Source organism: Phyllobates terribilis, unplaced genomic scaffold (assembly GCF_046119375.1).
Source record: "Phyllobates terribilis strain yellow unplaced genomic scaffold, ASM4611937v1 Scaffold_3__8_contigs__length_932513732, whole genome shotgun sequence".
NCBI lineage: Eukaryota > Metazoa > Chordata > Amphibia > Anura > Dendrobatidae > Phyllobates > Phyllobates terribilis.
Genome location: NW_027362763.1, coordinates 474,251,346 through 474,267,671, shown reverse-complemented (window position 1 = coordinate 474,267,671; position 16,326 = coordinate 474,251,346). Strand labels below are relative to the sequence as shown.

Below are 16,326 nucleotides of genomic sequence, written 5' to 3'. Positions count from 1 at the left end.
AACAAACGTTTCAAAAACAATACTACAGGCAAATATAAACATTTTTTGTAATATGTCTTATAAAATAAATCTGCTTACATGTCCTCTTATGAGCCACTTCTCCTCCTCCCATCTCCCTCCTGAACTTGTCACCGACTCTGAAAAAAATAGCTGAAATCTATCTTGCCTAAACAAGAGACAAGACAGACTGCCAGCTAACTGAGGTGTCATATGACAAAGACCATTACATTCTATAGAAAGGAGAGGGAGGAGGAGTGAAAATCACAGTGAGGAAACAGGCAGAAGGACACTGAGCTTTCTAACAAGTCTTTTACTTCACTCCAAAGCTGGATTCACATCCACACAACTTAGTACTGCCATATAATTTCCTCCATGCTGTTGCTGCTGTTCCTCTCTGTGTGCTAAAAAAGGAATGAAGAGTAGGAATCCATTCACGTGTGTTCTGTTTGGGAGACATCATAGCAGATAGTCTCAATTATCTAACTCGGAGTCAATTGCAATTTAATACAAACAGCCAGCAGAAGGGAAAACTAGTGAAAATACAGTTTACTAGTTAGTTATAGAATGGTCAGAAATAGCGTTATCCCTTATGTACAAACAGGACACCTTATTCTGAAAAGTTACCTTTAAAAATAGGAATAAATGGGGTTTCATATAGTAACATATTGAAATTGTCTCCCCAGCTGTGCCTCATCAACAACTAGAAGTCTCATCAGTAGGGCCCACTACATATATTTTTACATCTACACTGTGTTCCAAATTATTATGCAAATAATATTTTCTCAGATTTTCCCAAATTACCTGTATGAATTGCAGTCATTGTAATTTTCCAGTCAAATAACTATTAGAGTACAATTGAAAGGTTTTTGTACAAACTGCCTATGATAACAGTATATTTTTAAAAAAATAAAAAGCTCAAACTGCACTCAAAATGCATGTTCCAAATTATTATGCACAGCAGAGTTTTCAACCTTTTCATTTTAATAAAGTTTCTGCTTCAATTGTTTTGCATGAGGACAGAATACCCTCCCAGAGCTGTTGCTTAGATGTGAACTGCCTCCCGCCATCATAGACACTCCTTTTGATGATGCTCCAGAGGTTCTCGATGGGGTTGAGGTCAGGGGAGCATGAGTGCCACACCATAAGTTTGTCCCCTTTTATGCCCATAGCAGCCAGAGATGCAGATGTGTTATGTGCAGCATGAGACGGTGCATCATCAAAAGGAGTGTCTATGATGGCAGAAGGCAGTTCACATCTAAGCAACAGCTCGTGGAGGGTATTCTGTCCTCATGCAAAATAATTGAAGCAGAAACCATCCAAAACCTGACAAATTCAATGGACGAGAGAGTTCAGAAGCTCCTTTCGAACAAGCTGTCCTATGTGCAAATGTAACATCACCTAGAATAAAGTTTTGAGTTGAAAACTGTTTGATTTCAGTTTGTAATAACCTGCTAATGCTTATAATTTCAAAATGACCATTTTTTTGTTCTTTATTAAAATGAAAAGGTTGAAAACTCTGCTGTGCATAATAATTTGGAACATGCATTTTGAGTGCAGTTTGAGTTTTTTATTTTTTTAAAAATATACTGTTATCATAGGCAGTTTGTACAAAAACCTTTCAATTGTACTCTAATAGTTATTTGACTGGAAAATTGCAATGACTGCAATTCATATAGGTAACAACAACAAGGCCCGGGCGCCGAGTCGTCCCCATCCCCTGGGTGCGTCAAAAGCGAGTTGGAGGTGATGCGATACTACTTGGTGAAATTAGACCCTAAGTCACTATTGTTCTTTTTTAGGGTCATTGACCTTCCACCCCAACTACACGTTACTATTAGTAGTCTATCATGAAGCGTCAATACCTTTCTGACAGAAGACTTGGATACATAGCTTGGCTAACAGTTTCAATATGGAGGGGTCTCCGTACCCGTATTTATTAGGTTCCCATGGGATAAAAGGCTATTATGCTCGAGAAAGACTAAGTAAAAACTGAAACATTGAACTGATGATTAAACAGGTGATACATTTTATGTGCTGCCTCCATTGTTGGGATTCATTGTGGTTGAGACTGTTGAATCACATCCCTAAGGGGATTGAATCACCTCATCATTTGTCTTGGTTATTGGTGCTGTTTATGTACACTTTTTCTGTTTTACATATGTAAAAAAATGATTTAGGTAATCCCCAAATGCCATCTGCCAAAAGTAACTTGGCATTTACATTAGTAAAATATAGTATAATGTAAACTGGGTTATCTATTTTGGGTGTCCCCTAATCAGGATTTCCCAATTATCCTTCTAAAAGAAAGCTTCCGTTTAAAATGAACTAAGTGGGATGGCCCACTGGACTCCTGAGCATAGAAAGAGCAGTCATTTAAAAGGGTTGTTCCATGAAAAAAAAGTTCATTTTAATTAATAGATCTTGGAATAAAAATAAGTTCCACAATTGGATGTGTTTAAATAAAATGTTCCTGTGCTGAGATAATCTTATAAATGTGCCCCTGCTGTGTCCTGTGTAATGGCTGGGTCTGACCGTGCTTGAACATGGTCTGATGATACCACATCTCCTGGGCAGGGGTAGAAGCAAAAGAGTATACAGACTCTCCACTATTGGCGTGTGCTAGGGTCTCCAGATGTTCTGGCATGCTTCATTATTTGTGACTTTTCAAAAAGTCACACAATTTTTCACAAATGTGCTCCAGTGATTTTATGTATATCAGAATTTTTTGAGCAATTTGGAATTAGCAATTTGCAACATTTTGCCAAACATGCAACTTTTTGCTTTAAAAAGTTATAAAAAAAATGGTTAAAGACACAAAAAAAGACCAATTTTAAATTTGCACAAAATTAAGGAACAGTGTACACCATTTTGATGAATTTGGCGCAAAAAAAAAAATGTCAGCGAACACCAAATAATAAAAAAAGAAAAGTGACTTTAAAAAAAAAATACACTAATTAATTGGGCCCGAGGCGATTCTTTTATTCAAAATTTTCAATATTGCCAAAGATGATGTTATTTAACTATTTGCGACAACATATGATCATGTTGCAATACTGTATTGAATTTCTTCTGTGTGTGGAGGCCAGAACCAAATTTGAGCAAAGGTTTTTGTATGAACAGCAGTATATAGGTGAACTGCACTACACAGAGAACCACGGATATGAGATATAGACAGACAGACAGAACGTGTGTGATACATTGTATATCTGCTGGTTCTAACCTTTCCACTGTACATTTCCATAACTGCAGTGATTTAAAAAGTGTAGATACAAATGGACTGGTCCAGAAAGCAATCGATGCCTCAAACGTCTACGAGAAAATTTTAACCCTGGTTGAGGATGCCAACGAGACATCAGTCTTGGCACGGAGCACTGCTGAAAGAGTAATTGATGTAAGTATTACCTACTGGATGCTGCTACGAACACCTGTTCCTTAACGTTCCAGGACTGTGAGAATGTGGCTTCCTGGAGTTATTGGTGGCATGTTTATTCATCTTTCTCATTAGGCAAATTATAATTAATTCACCTGCTATTCTTTACTTAATGTAAAAAAAAAAAAAAAAAACACTATATCAACCACACATGCCAGCAATAGGATAGTGTATTTCTCTGCAATATATTTAACCTATATTTTTCATATTACCAAATGTCATATTGCTTCTAGGCTGTAGATGTTATCAATAACCAGATTGATTATCAAAAGGAGGAAAATGACCGACTCTTAACTGAAGCAAAGGACTTGCGGGACCCCTCAGATCTAGGTAAATGGTTGTTAATACACAACTCTACATCTACTGATTATATAGTAAAAACAGAGATCTATAATACAAATTCCTTTTTGATTCTTCTTTATTCTATTTGCTAATTAAAACACATAACCTGTGTTGAGCATTATTTATTTATTTACTCATTTATATAGCGCCATTAATTGCACAGCACTTTACAGATCTCATCATCATTGTCCCCATTGGGGCTCACAATCTGGATTCCCTATCAGTATGTGTTTGGAATGTGGGAGGAAACCAGAGAACCTGAAGTAAACTCACACAAACATGGGGAGAACCTACAAACTCCTTACAGATGTTGTCTTTTGTGGGATTTGAACCGAGGTCCCCAGCGCTGCAAGGCTACAGTGTTAACCACTGAGCCACCGTGCTGCATTGAGTATTATTTACAGCTACCTTTTCCCCATAGAATATATTCTATGAACCAAAGCATACCTGGGTTATTTGTGATTTTTCAAAAATTGCCAAAGAATAGGGAGTATGTTAAGAGCAAAAGAAATATGTACACATCTGAAATCTCTCACCTGTCCCGAGATGTCACACTGGTGGTAGCTACCGGTCCTGCATCGATCATTGATTGAAATCGTCACTCTAGGATCGGTGAGGACCACCAGAGCAGCATATCTAGGGGATTCAAGGGATAAGAAATGTATATATATATTTTTTGTTCTAGATCATTCCTTACTCTTTGGCAACTTTTGACAGATTCTCAAAAACTGCTTTAAAGCAAATAGACACTTATTCATATTGACTATAGTATAATCAAATACTTAAATGATCAGTTGTTACCCTAATGAGGGCACCTAGAAAGCCCCGTTGTCTTCTATAGTCATTAAATGTATTGTTATTCTATATTTTTTAGGTTTGGCACAGACAAAACAACATGTCAATGCAGTTATTTTAAGAGAGGCAGCTTTAAATAATAGATTGGCAAATGTTCTTGCCCAGCTTGAAGCTGATGATCATGGTAAGCAGGCACTTTTCTCTTCTAGTCATCATTTTATCCGACTGTCCTCACCAACTTTTCCTATCACCAGTATTCACACAGATGTGTGAAGATGGCCTGATAGGTACATATAAGGCTCTGCCTAAATTATGATGTGTTTATATGTCCTTCTAACAGTTGACACTAGAAAATGGCTTGAAAAGTCAAAACTCTTGGCAGACGAGGCTCTAAATGTCACTGTTGTAGTATCTGAGGTGACTGACCCGATGGAAAAAAATGCAAAAATGTGGTCAAGAAACCTAAGTAATTCTGATTTTGATGCCTCTGCTTACAATTCAGTTGTGAACTCAGCTGGAGAAACAGGTAAGTAATGATCCCATTACACATTTGATATGCACTAATTGTATGTACATTAATAAAATATTTTTAAAATACCATCACAACCTCAAAAGTCACATCTAAGATTGTGCCAACATTTACATTTTTTTTCACAGACCAAAAAAACAAAAGTGCTCAAAAAATGGGCATAGTCAAGCTATAAAGGTACTTATAGCCTAACTTAGGAAAGAGGCTTAAAGGGAACTTGTCAGCTGATACATGGTGATCGAACCACAGGCAGCATGATTCAGAGGCTGGCTCCTGCATTATAAAAGTCTTTCCTTTAGGCCATGTTCACACGTTGAGTATTTGATCAGTATTTTACTCCAGTATTTGTAAGCCAAAACCAGGAGTGGGTGATAAATACAGAAGTGGTGACTTGTTTCTATTATACTTTTCCTCTGAATGCTCCACTCCTGGTTTTGGCTTACAAATACTGATGTAAAATACTGATCAAATACTGAACATGTGAACATGGCGTTACTTAAATGCTGTGATGTGTCAGAAAAAAACGTGGTTGAAAGAGCAGCCAGTGACGAGGTGACAAGTCCAAGAGGCAAGTCCCCACTGACTTTTTCCCATCTGCACAACTAGTCTGACAGCTCTTTGCCTTTGTGTGGATACCTGTAAGTCCAGGGAGAAGTCATTATGGAGCCAGTCTCATTTATTCGGCCCGTGGTGCAGGCAGTGTGAATCAGCTGACGGGTTCTCTTTAAAAAAGGAGAAAAATAGTGACCCAAATATACAGTACTGCTACGACAGGAAGTCAAAGCATGCCGTTCTTAGTTCACCTGACCTGGCTGCAGAGGTCTGTGATTGGCTGCAGCGATCAAGTGACTGAAACAAGACAACATTGGATGTGCATCAAATGATGTCACTGTCCAGTCACCCGACTGCTGCAGCCAATACAGGCATCGGCAGTCAGGAGACAGAAGTATGAGGCGTCATCACTTCCTGGGCATGATGAGTAAAGTTTCATTTATTCTTTTATAACATTTCCTCACATTTAAAAAAAGTGAGTATTTTTTGTGATTTTTGTTGTGAATCCTTTTGAGCTTTATTTATTTAAAACCAGAGACGCCTTTTAAAGTCTGGCTCTTCTGCAGTGACAGTATCCTGTGTACTTTTTGTTTTTTTACATTTTAGACACATAGTACATAGATTAGTAGGCTTAGTATGCACTGTTTTCCAGGTGGAGTTTATATGCTTAGTGTAAATGTTCTTGTATTTTATTTCAGTTAAGAACTTGACAGAAGTGATGCCATTACTCTTGAATAAGCTACGTACTGTAGAATACAAAGTCCCTTCCAATAACATCTCATCCAGTATTAACCGTATCCGTGAGCTGATTGCTCAGACTAGAAGCATAGCCAGTAAGGTAGGATGGTTTGCACCAACTGATCTCCTTGTACTGATGTACCAATAGGTTGTGATTGTTCATTGAGTTAATGTCGCACATCATTTCTATGGATGTGGGGTCTTTGGAGGGACTGGAGCGGCTTCAGTTCACTGCATCACCAGACTGATTGTCAGTAGGATTTTACTTTATAAAAGTCACTGGCACTCATCAATGCTTCTAAAAACTCTGTCTTTACTAAAAAACAGCAGGTAACAGTTTCGTATACCGGGGAGGGAGCTGGAGCCCAGAAGTGATGGACGTTTCGCATGTCATGTGCATAAACTGGCTTCTAATGAAAGCGAAACGTCCGTCACCTCAGGGCTCCAGCTCACTCCCCTGTATACAAAATTGTTTCATGCTGTTTTTAATGAAGATGGAATAAAAAAAAAAGTTTGGAAGCATTGATGAGCGCCATCTTGTTTCCTTGTACAACTTTCATGTACATTACTGTCTAAGATTTGTGCACCACTCTGCTTGTAAGAGATGGGAATCTTCACTCTAAAACACATATTCTTAGACGCATCACTGCCAATATATTTCTTTCTTACCTTTGGATTTTAGTTTATGCATTATTGTACATTCTAGAATGTAATTGTGGTTAATGTACACATGTGTACCTATATTCCGATAGACAATATTGGTTGTGATCATTCCAAAGAACATACAATTCATAAATAAGTGCATTACTAAATGTTAATGTATTTGGGAGGACATAAACTGCAAGTGTGTATTGAAAATTGCTTTGTGTTATATAACCAATTCCCTAAAGGACAAACTGTAAGGCGTTCCTATTGCAGCCCCTTATTGACCCCGTGTGTTCGGTCCTTCTTATTCAAGGTTCAAGTATCAATGAAGTTTGAGGGAAAATCAGCAGTTAATGTGAACATGAGAACAAGCGTAGCTGACCTGAAGGCTTACTCCTCTATCAGTATGTACATAAATCCAGAGCCACGCCAACAAGACAGATTTATTATGTATCTGGGGCACAAAAATGTAAGTGACCATTGACTATTTTTTCTCTTGGTTGCATTGAATAAGCTAGGATGAAAATAAATCCATGGCTATAGTATGAGATATACTGTAGCTACGCAATAAAAAGAACAGGTATAAATATACAGCAAAACCTGATCACAAGGTACTCTCTTTAGAAGACTGAAGATCTTAGATTTTTCTGATATGGATTTTGAATTCACTTATTTCTAAAAAAAAAAACACATTTTTTTCATTCTAATATTTTTTGGCCATCTCAGAATTTTTTTTTTATGTATAATAGTAAAACTATATCTTGTATTACCAATATGGTACCTTAAAGAGTAACTCAATTTTTGTCATTTTTTTATATTTATAAGGTACTATAATTCCCTTCAGATCAGTTATAATCTGGGTAGTGAGACATCCACTGTTAACTGAAAAGACCACTAAGAAGTTCACAACTCGGAAAGCCAAAGCGCTCAGCCCCGGCCCGTCACAGATCAGTGACAGACTTCAATAAAAAGTACAGATTTAATAGAAAGTCTTAGGCTCTGATTCATCAAAGAGTTTGCACCAGAAGGCTGAAGAAAAACACTTTGAAAAGTCACAAAAATTTGAGTTGCGTAAACATTTTTGCGACTTTTGGCTTTTACATAACAGTTTTTTCCAGCTCTGACAAAATGGGCCAAGCTGGGGAAGAAGGTGGGTTGTCGCTTGGATATGCCCACCCATCAAATTCATCAATAGTCCCTGACTGGAGTAACATTTCCGATGAGGGACATGGAGGCGCATGCCAATGATAAGATAAAGATACACCTAATTAATTAACTTATTTCTGCTCACCCCTCATTAAGACTGGTGTATGAAACACCCGTTTTAATGAGTCAGGGCCTTAGACTTTCTATTGAATCTGTACTCTGTTTTGTGACCACACTCAGGTAATAGCTATTCACATCTATATACTGATCTGTACACTTTTAAGCTGTCTTTTGAGCGACCGGTAGGGGTCTGAACTCCTGGACCACACTGATCGTTAGAGAATTAAAGCCTTTAAAAAAGTTTTAAAAGTTTAGTAGCTCTTTAATGGCTGTAATTTGCATGTTTTAAAATACAAAGAAACATTAAAGGGGTTTTTCTTCTATAAATGTTTAGTCAACTAAAGGTATCTCAATGTATAAAATAATAAAGCTGTTACTCACCCTCCCCAGCTCTATTGCTGCCTCCCTGCCACTTCTCTGTTCTTTGTAGATAAGCATGAGACCGAGCCACTGAGCCCAGTGATTGGCTGCAGCGGCCACATGCGCTTATGATGTCACTGCTGCAATCTACCAAGAAAGACCACAGGAGAGGCATCACTGGAGACCTGGGGGGGATGAGTAACAGCTCCATTTACAAGCCTTTTAGTTAACTAAACATTTACCCCAGATGACCCCATTAATAAAATGGCATTAACCATTGAATTTATAGACCATTGAGACTGTAGCATAGTTGTTACATGGCAGCACCTTCACCTTGTAGAGAAGAACTTCAAATCTCATGGACATATTACTGCAAAAAATGTCTTTCGTATCAGAGAAATGCTAAAAAGCAAAGGAAGAAGCATGGTCATTGGGACACTGGCACAACTACCCCTGACAGCCGACCTGTAAACTGAATACTGGATGCATCAGAACAGGAATTTGTCATGAAAAATACTCAACATGAATGTTGATGTCCTGTCAAAATCTTTTATTACGAGATCTTATCATCTTGCTTCTGTTCTATTTGATGAGAATGTGAATTCTAGGACTTACTTTGAATGACTTATTAAGACTTCCTATTATCATTACTCATCTACTTACATTTTTGTAGGCCAAATCAGATTACATGGGCCTAGCGATTAAGCGCAATAATCTTGTATATGTGTACAACCTGGGAAAAGGAGATGTTGAGATTCCATTGGACTCCAAGCCTGTCAGTACATGGCCATCATACTTCAGTCTGCTGAAAATAGAAAGGTAACGAACCTAGCGGATGCACAATACTATACATACATGGGATAATAAACAGTGTATGTAAAAGGCACTGTTGAGTTAATTCACATATAAGCTACTTCTTCCAACATTGCGTAATGTATGTGTCTTAACCTGTCACCCAATAATCGCTCTACCTCTTAAAATTAAGACTGATGTTGATGCTATGAGCCCTACTGATAGTTCATCTAAGAAGTATTGAGTAGATTTCTTGAGCATGCAGTATTTCTAATCAAAGTGTCCCAAGTAAACTTAGATTCCAACAATGCCCAGCTAATGAATGCCAATAAGTAAAATCCTTCAGGAATTCTTAACATGTGTAGGGGAATAACTAGGGCCCTATGGACCCCAGTGGAGCTTTTGTTGGTGGACCCCCACTTCTACCACTAATACATAGGCTCCTGTGACTGTGCTAGGGTCTATAAGAATATATGTTCTTGCTCCCTTAAAAAAAACAACCCATACTGTTGCTAAACAAAGACCAATATACTACAACCATTGCTACCTACAATCTATAATATAACGTGTCTCTGTCTGAAGCCTTTATAGACTTCGCAAGCGCGACACGCAGTCTGGCTCTAGACAGAAGCACGCATCCAGCTGTTACAGGTAAGAGGAGTGTATGGCTCTGGAGATCACGGTATGCGTAGACACTGAACGCATACCGCGATCTCTGGCGCCATACTTACATACTTACCTGACCGGGAGGAGCATTGCCGCAGCCCCTCTCTTCGCCGGAGACCGGGGCAGGAGTGAGGCGTCGGATCGGCGCATGCGCATAGCGCTATCCGGCGCCATTTTACTGAAGACACATTTGCAGTGTGTCTTCAGCAAAATGGCGCCAGACAGCACGGTATGGGCACGCACATACTCCGGCACCACATTCCTCCCCCGGCCTCCGGCAGAACAGGACGCAGCAGCGCTGGAGCACAGGAAAGAAAGGTGAGTATAAGTGTTTATTTTTTTGTATGTGTGTTCAGCGTGAAAGGGATGAGGAGTGTCATACATACCAGGATTAGGGGGTGAGGGGGCCACACATACCAGGATTGGGGGGTGAGGGGGCCACACATACCAGGATTGGGGGGTGAGGGGGACACACATACCAGGATTGGGGGGATGAGGGGTGCCAAGCATGCCAGGATTGTGGGGTGAGGGGACCATGCATACCAGGATGGAGGGGTACCACACATACCAGGATTGTGGGGTGAGGGGACCATGCATACCAGGATTGGGGGGTGAGGGGACCATGCATACCAGGATTGTGGGGTGAGGGGATCATGCATACGAGGATTGGGGGGTGAGGGGTACCACACATACCAGGATTGGGGGGTGAGGGGACCATGCATACCAGGATTGGGGGGTGAGGGGACCATGCATACCAGGATTGCGGGGTGAGAGGACCATGCATACGAGGATTGGGGGTGAGGGGTACCACACATACCAGGATTGGGGGGTGAGGGGACCATGCATATCAGGATTCTGGGGTGAGGGGACCATGCATACCAGGATTGGTGGGTGAGGGGACCATGCATACCAGGATTGGGGGGTGTGGAGTGACATGCATACCAGAATAGGTATGAGGGGTACCATACATACCAGGATGAGGGATGGGGTGCCATGCATACCAGGATGAGGGGTACCATGCATACGAGAATAGGGATGAGGGGTACCATGCATACCAAGATAAGGATGAGGGGTGCAATGCATACCAGGATGAGGGGTACCATACATACCAGAATAGGGATGAGGAGTACCATGCATACCAGGATGAGAGATGGGGTGCCATGCATACCAGGATGAGGGGTACCTTACATACCATGATAGGGATGAGGGGTACCATGTATACCAGGATTGGCGATGAGGGGCCCATGCATACCAGGATAGGGATTGGGGATGAGGCGTGCCATGCATACCAGGATTGGGGATGAGGGGTACCATGTATACCAGGATTGGGGATGAGGGAGCCATGCATACCAGGATTGGGGATGAGGGAGCCATGCATACCAGGATTGGGGATGAGGGGTGCCATGCATACCAGGATTGGGGTTGAGGGGTGTCATGCATACCAGGATTGGGGATGAGGGGTGCCATGCATACCAGGATTGGGGATGAGGGGTGCCATGAATACCAGGATTGGGGATGAGGGGTGCCATGCATAACAGGATTGGGGATTAGGGAGCCATGCATATTAGGATTAGGGATGAGGGGTACCATGCATACAAGGATTGGGGATGAGGGGTGCCATGCATACCGGGATTGGGGATGAGGGGTGCCATGCATACCAGGATTGGGGATGAGGGGTGCCATGCATACCAGGATTGGGGATGAGGGGTGCCATGCATACCAGGATAGGGATGAGGAGTGCCATGCATACCAGGATGGGGGTGAGGGGTGCCATGCATACCAGGATGTGGGTGAGGGGCCCATTCATACCAGGATAGGGATGAGGGATGGGGTACCATGCATACCAGGATAGGGATGAAGAGTACCACACATACCAGGATTGGGGATGAGGGGCACCACGCATTCCAGGATTGGGGGTGAGGGATGCCATGCATACCAGGATTGGGGATGAGGGGTGCCATGCCTTCCAGGATTGGGGTTGAGGGGAGCCATGCATACCAGGATTAGGGGTGAGGGGTGCCATGCATACCAGGATTGGGGGTGAGAGGTGACATGCATACCAGGATTGGGGATGAGGGGTGCCATACATACCAGGATTGGGGATGAGGGGTGCCATACATACCAGGATTGGGGATGATGGGTGCCATGCATACCGGGATTGGGGATGAGGGGTGGCATGCATACCAGGATGGGGGTGAGTGGTGCCATGCATACCAGGATGTGGGTGAGGGGCCATGCATACCAGGATAGGGATGAGGGATGGGGTACCATGCATACCAGAATAGGGATGAGGAGTACCACACATACCAGGATTGGGGATGAGGGGCACCACGCATACCAGGATTGGGGATGAGGGGTGCCATGCATACCAGGATTAGGGGTGAGGGGTGCCATGCATACCAGGATTGGGGGTGAGGGGTGCCATGAATACCAGGATTGGGGGTGAGGGGTGCCATGCATACCAGGATGTGGGTGAGGGGCCATGCATACCAGGATAGGGATGAGGGATGGGGTACCATGCATACCAGGATAGGGATGAGGAGTACCACACATACCAGGATTGGGGATGAGGGGCACCACGCATACCAGGATTGGGGATGAGGGGTGCCATGCATACCAGGATTAAGGGTGAGGGGTGCCATGCATACCAGGATTGGGGGTGAGGGGTGCCATGCATACCAGGATTGGGGGTGAGGGGTGCCATGCATACCAGGATTGGGGGTGAGGGGTGCCATGCATACCAGGAATGGGGGTGAGGGGTGGAATGCATTCCAGGATTGGGGGTGAAGGGTGCCATGCATTACAGGATAGGGATGAGGGCTGCCATGCATACCAGGATTGGGGATGAGGGGTGCCATGCATACCTGGATTGGGGATGAGGGGTACCATGTATACCCTGATTGGGGATGAGGGAGCCATGCATACCAGGATTGGGGATGAGGGAGCCATGCATACCAGGATTGGGGATGAGGGGTGCCATGCATACCAGGATTGGGGTTGAGGGGTTCCATGCATACCAGGATTGGGGATGAGGGGTGCCATGCATACCAGGATTGGGGATGAGGGGTGCCATGAATACCAGGATTGGGGATGAGGGGTGCCATGCATAACAGGATTGGGGATGAGGGAGCCATGCATATCAGGATTAGGGATGAGGGGTACCATGCATACCAGGATTGGGGATGAGGGGTGCCATGCATACCGGGATTGGGGATGAGGGGTGCCATGCATACCAGGATTGGGGATGAGGGGTGTCATGCATACCAGGATTCGGATGAGTGGCCATGCATACCAGGATAGGGATGAGGAGTGCCATGCATACCAGCATGGGGGTGAGGGGTGCCATGCATACCAGGATGTGGGTGAGGGGCCATGCATACCAGGATAGGGATGAGGGATGGGGTACCATGCATACCAGAATAGGGATGAGGAGTACCACACATACCAGGATTGGGGATGAGGGGCACCACGCATACCAGGATTGGGGATGAGGGGTGCCATGCATACCAGGATTAGGGGTGAGGGGTGCCATGCATACCAGGATTGGGGGTGAGGGGTGCCATGAATACCAGGATTGGGGGTGAGGGGTGCCATGCATACCAGGATGTGGGTGAGGGGCCATGCATACCAGGATAGGGATGAGGGATGGGGTACCATGCATACCAGGATAGGGATGAGGAGTACCACACATACCAGGATTGGGGATGAGGGGCACCACGCATACCAGGATTGGGGATGAAGGGTGCCATGCATACCAGGATTAAGGGTGAGGGGTGCCATGCATACCAGGATTGGGGGTGAGGGGTGCCATGCATACCAGGATTGGGGGTGAGGGGTGCCATGCATACCAGGATTGGGGGTGAGGGGTGCCATGCATACCAGGAATGGGGGTTAGGGGTGGAATGCATTCCAGGATTGGGGGTGAAGGATGCCATGCATTACAGGATAGGGATGAGGGCTGCCATGCATACCAGGATTGGGGATGAGGGGTGCCATGCATACCTGGATTGGGGATGAGGGGTACCATGTATACCCTGATTGGGGATGAGGGAGCCATGCATACCAGGATTGGGGATGAGGGAGCCATGCATACCAGGATTGGGGATGAGGGGTGCCATGCATACCAGGATTGGGGTTGAGGGGTGCCATGCATACCAGGATTGGGGATGAGGGGTGCCATGCATACCAGGATTGGGGATGAGGGGTGCCATGAATACCAGGATTGGGGATGAGGGGTGCCATGCATAACAGGATTGGGGATGAGGGAGCCATGCATATTAGGATTAGGGATGAGGGGTACCATGCATACCAGGATTGGGGATGAGGGGTGCCATGCATACCGGGATTGGGGATGAGGGGTGCCATGCATACCAGGATTGGGGATGAGGGGTGCCATGCATACCAGGATTCGGATGAGTGGCCATGCATACCAGGATAGGGATGAGGAGTGCCATGCATACCAGGATGGGGGTGAGGGGTGCCATGCATACCAGGATGGGGGTGAGGGGCCCATTCATACCAGGATAGGGATGAGGGATGGGGTACCAAGCATACCAGCATAGGGATGAAGAGTACCACACATACCAGGATTGGGGATGAGGGGCACCACGCATTCCAGGATTGGGGGTGAGGGGTGCCATGCATACCAGGATTGGGGATGAGGGGTGCCATGCCTTCCAGGATTGGGGTTGAGGGGAGCCATGCATACCAGGATTAGGGGTGAGGGGTGCCATGCATACCAGGATTGGGGGTGAGAGGTGCCATGCATACCAAGATTGGGGATGAGGGGTGCCATGCATACCAGGATTCGGATTAGGGGCCATGCATACCAAGATTGGGGATGAGGAGTGCCATGCATACCAGGATGGGGGTGAGTGGTGCCATGCATACCAGGATGTGGGTGAGGGGCCATGCATACCAGGATAGGGATGAGGGATGGGGTACCATGCATACCAGGATAGGGATGAGGAGTACCACACATACCAGGATTGGGGATGAGGGGCACCACGCATACCAGGATTTGGGATTAGGGGTGCCATGCATATCAGGATTAGGGGTGAGGGGTGCCATGCATACCAGGATTAAGGGAGAGGGGTGCCATGCATACCAGGATTGGGGGTGAGGGGTGCCATGCATACCAGGATTGGGGGTGAGGGGTGCCATGCATACCAGGATTGGGGGTGAGGGGTGGCATGCATTCCAGGATTGGGGGTGAAGGGTGCCATGCTTTACAGGATAGGGATGAGGGGTGCCATGCATACCAGGATTGGGGATGAGGGGTGGCATGCATACCAGGATAGGATGGTGGGGACAGGATGGGGGCAGCTCAAATACCAGGAGGGGGGCAGCACATACCAGCATGGTAGACCATATACCAATAAAAATGCTCGCCACCCGGGCGTAGAACGGGTTCAATAGCTAGTATATCTACAGTGGGTACGGAAAGTATACAGACCCCTTTACATTTTTCACTCTTTGTTTCATTGCAGCCATTTGCTAAATTCTAAAAAGTTCATTTTTTTTTCTCATTAATGTAGACTCTGCACCCCATCTTGACTGAAAAAAAACAGAACTGTAGAAATTTTTACACATTTATTAAAAAAGAAAAATTGAAATATCACATGGTCATAAGTATTCAGACCCTTTGCTCAGACACTCATATTTAATTCACATGCTGTCCATTTCCTTGTGATCCTCCTTGAGATGGTTCTACTCCTTCATTGGAGTTCATCTGTGTTTAATTAAAATGATAGGACTTGATTTGGAAAGGCACACATCTGTCTATATAAGACCTCACAGCTCACAGTGCATGTCAGACCAAATGAGAATCATGAGCTCAAAGGAACTGCCCAAGGAGCTCAGAGACAGAATTGTGGCAAGGCACAGATCTGGTCAAGATTTCAAAAGAATTTCTGCATTACTCAAGGTTCCTAAGAGCACAGTGGCCTCCATAATCCTTAAATGGAAGAAGTTTGGGACCACCAAAAGTCTTCCTAGACCTGGCCGTCCAGCCAAACTGAGCAATCGTGGGAGAAGAGCCTTGGTGAGAGAGGTAAAGAAGAACCCCAAGATCACTGTGGCTGAGCTCCAGAGTTGCAGTGGGGAGATGGGAGAAAGTTCCACAAAGTCAACTATCACTGCAGACCTCCACTAGTCGGGCCTTTATGCCAGAGTGGCCGACGGAAGTCTCTCCTCATTGCAAGACATATGA

At 44.2% G+C, this 16,326-nt stretch overlaps 1 protein-coding gene across 1 annotated transcript in view; it reads left to right on the top strand.

Moving 5' to 3' along the window:
• The window catches only part of LAMA4 (laminin subunit alpha 4), a 192,251-nt gene that overhangs the window by 134,701 nt on the left and 41,224 nt on the right, over positions 1-16,326 (top strand). Inside the window, exons 16-22 of the mRNA XM_073675872.1 lie at positions 3,250-3,391; positions 3,664-3,760; positions 4,647-4,751; positions 4,908-5,093; positions 6,347-6,486; positions 7,345-7,500; positions 9,331-9,476. Coding sequence (XP_073531973.1) covers positions 3,250-3,391; positions 3,664-3,760; positions 4,647-4,751; positions 4,908-5,093; positions 6,347-6,486; positions 7,345-7,500; positions 9,331-9,476 — 972 coding nt within the window. The remainder of the gene's footprint in view (positions 1-3,249; positions 3,392-3,663; positions 3,761-4,646; positions 4,752-4,907; positions 5,094-6,346; positions 6,487-7,344; positions 7,501-9,330; positions 9,477-16,326) is intronic.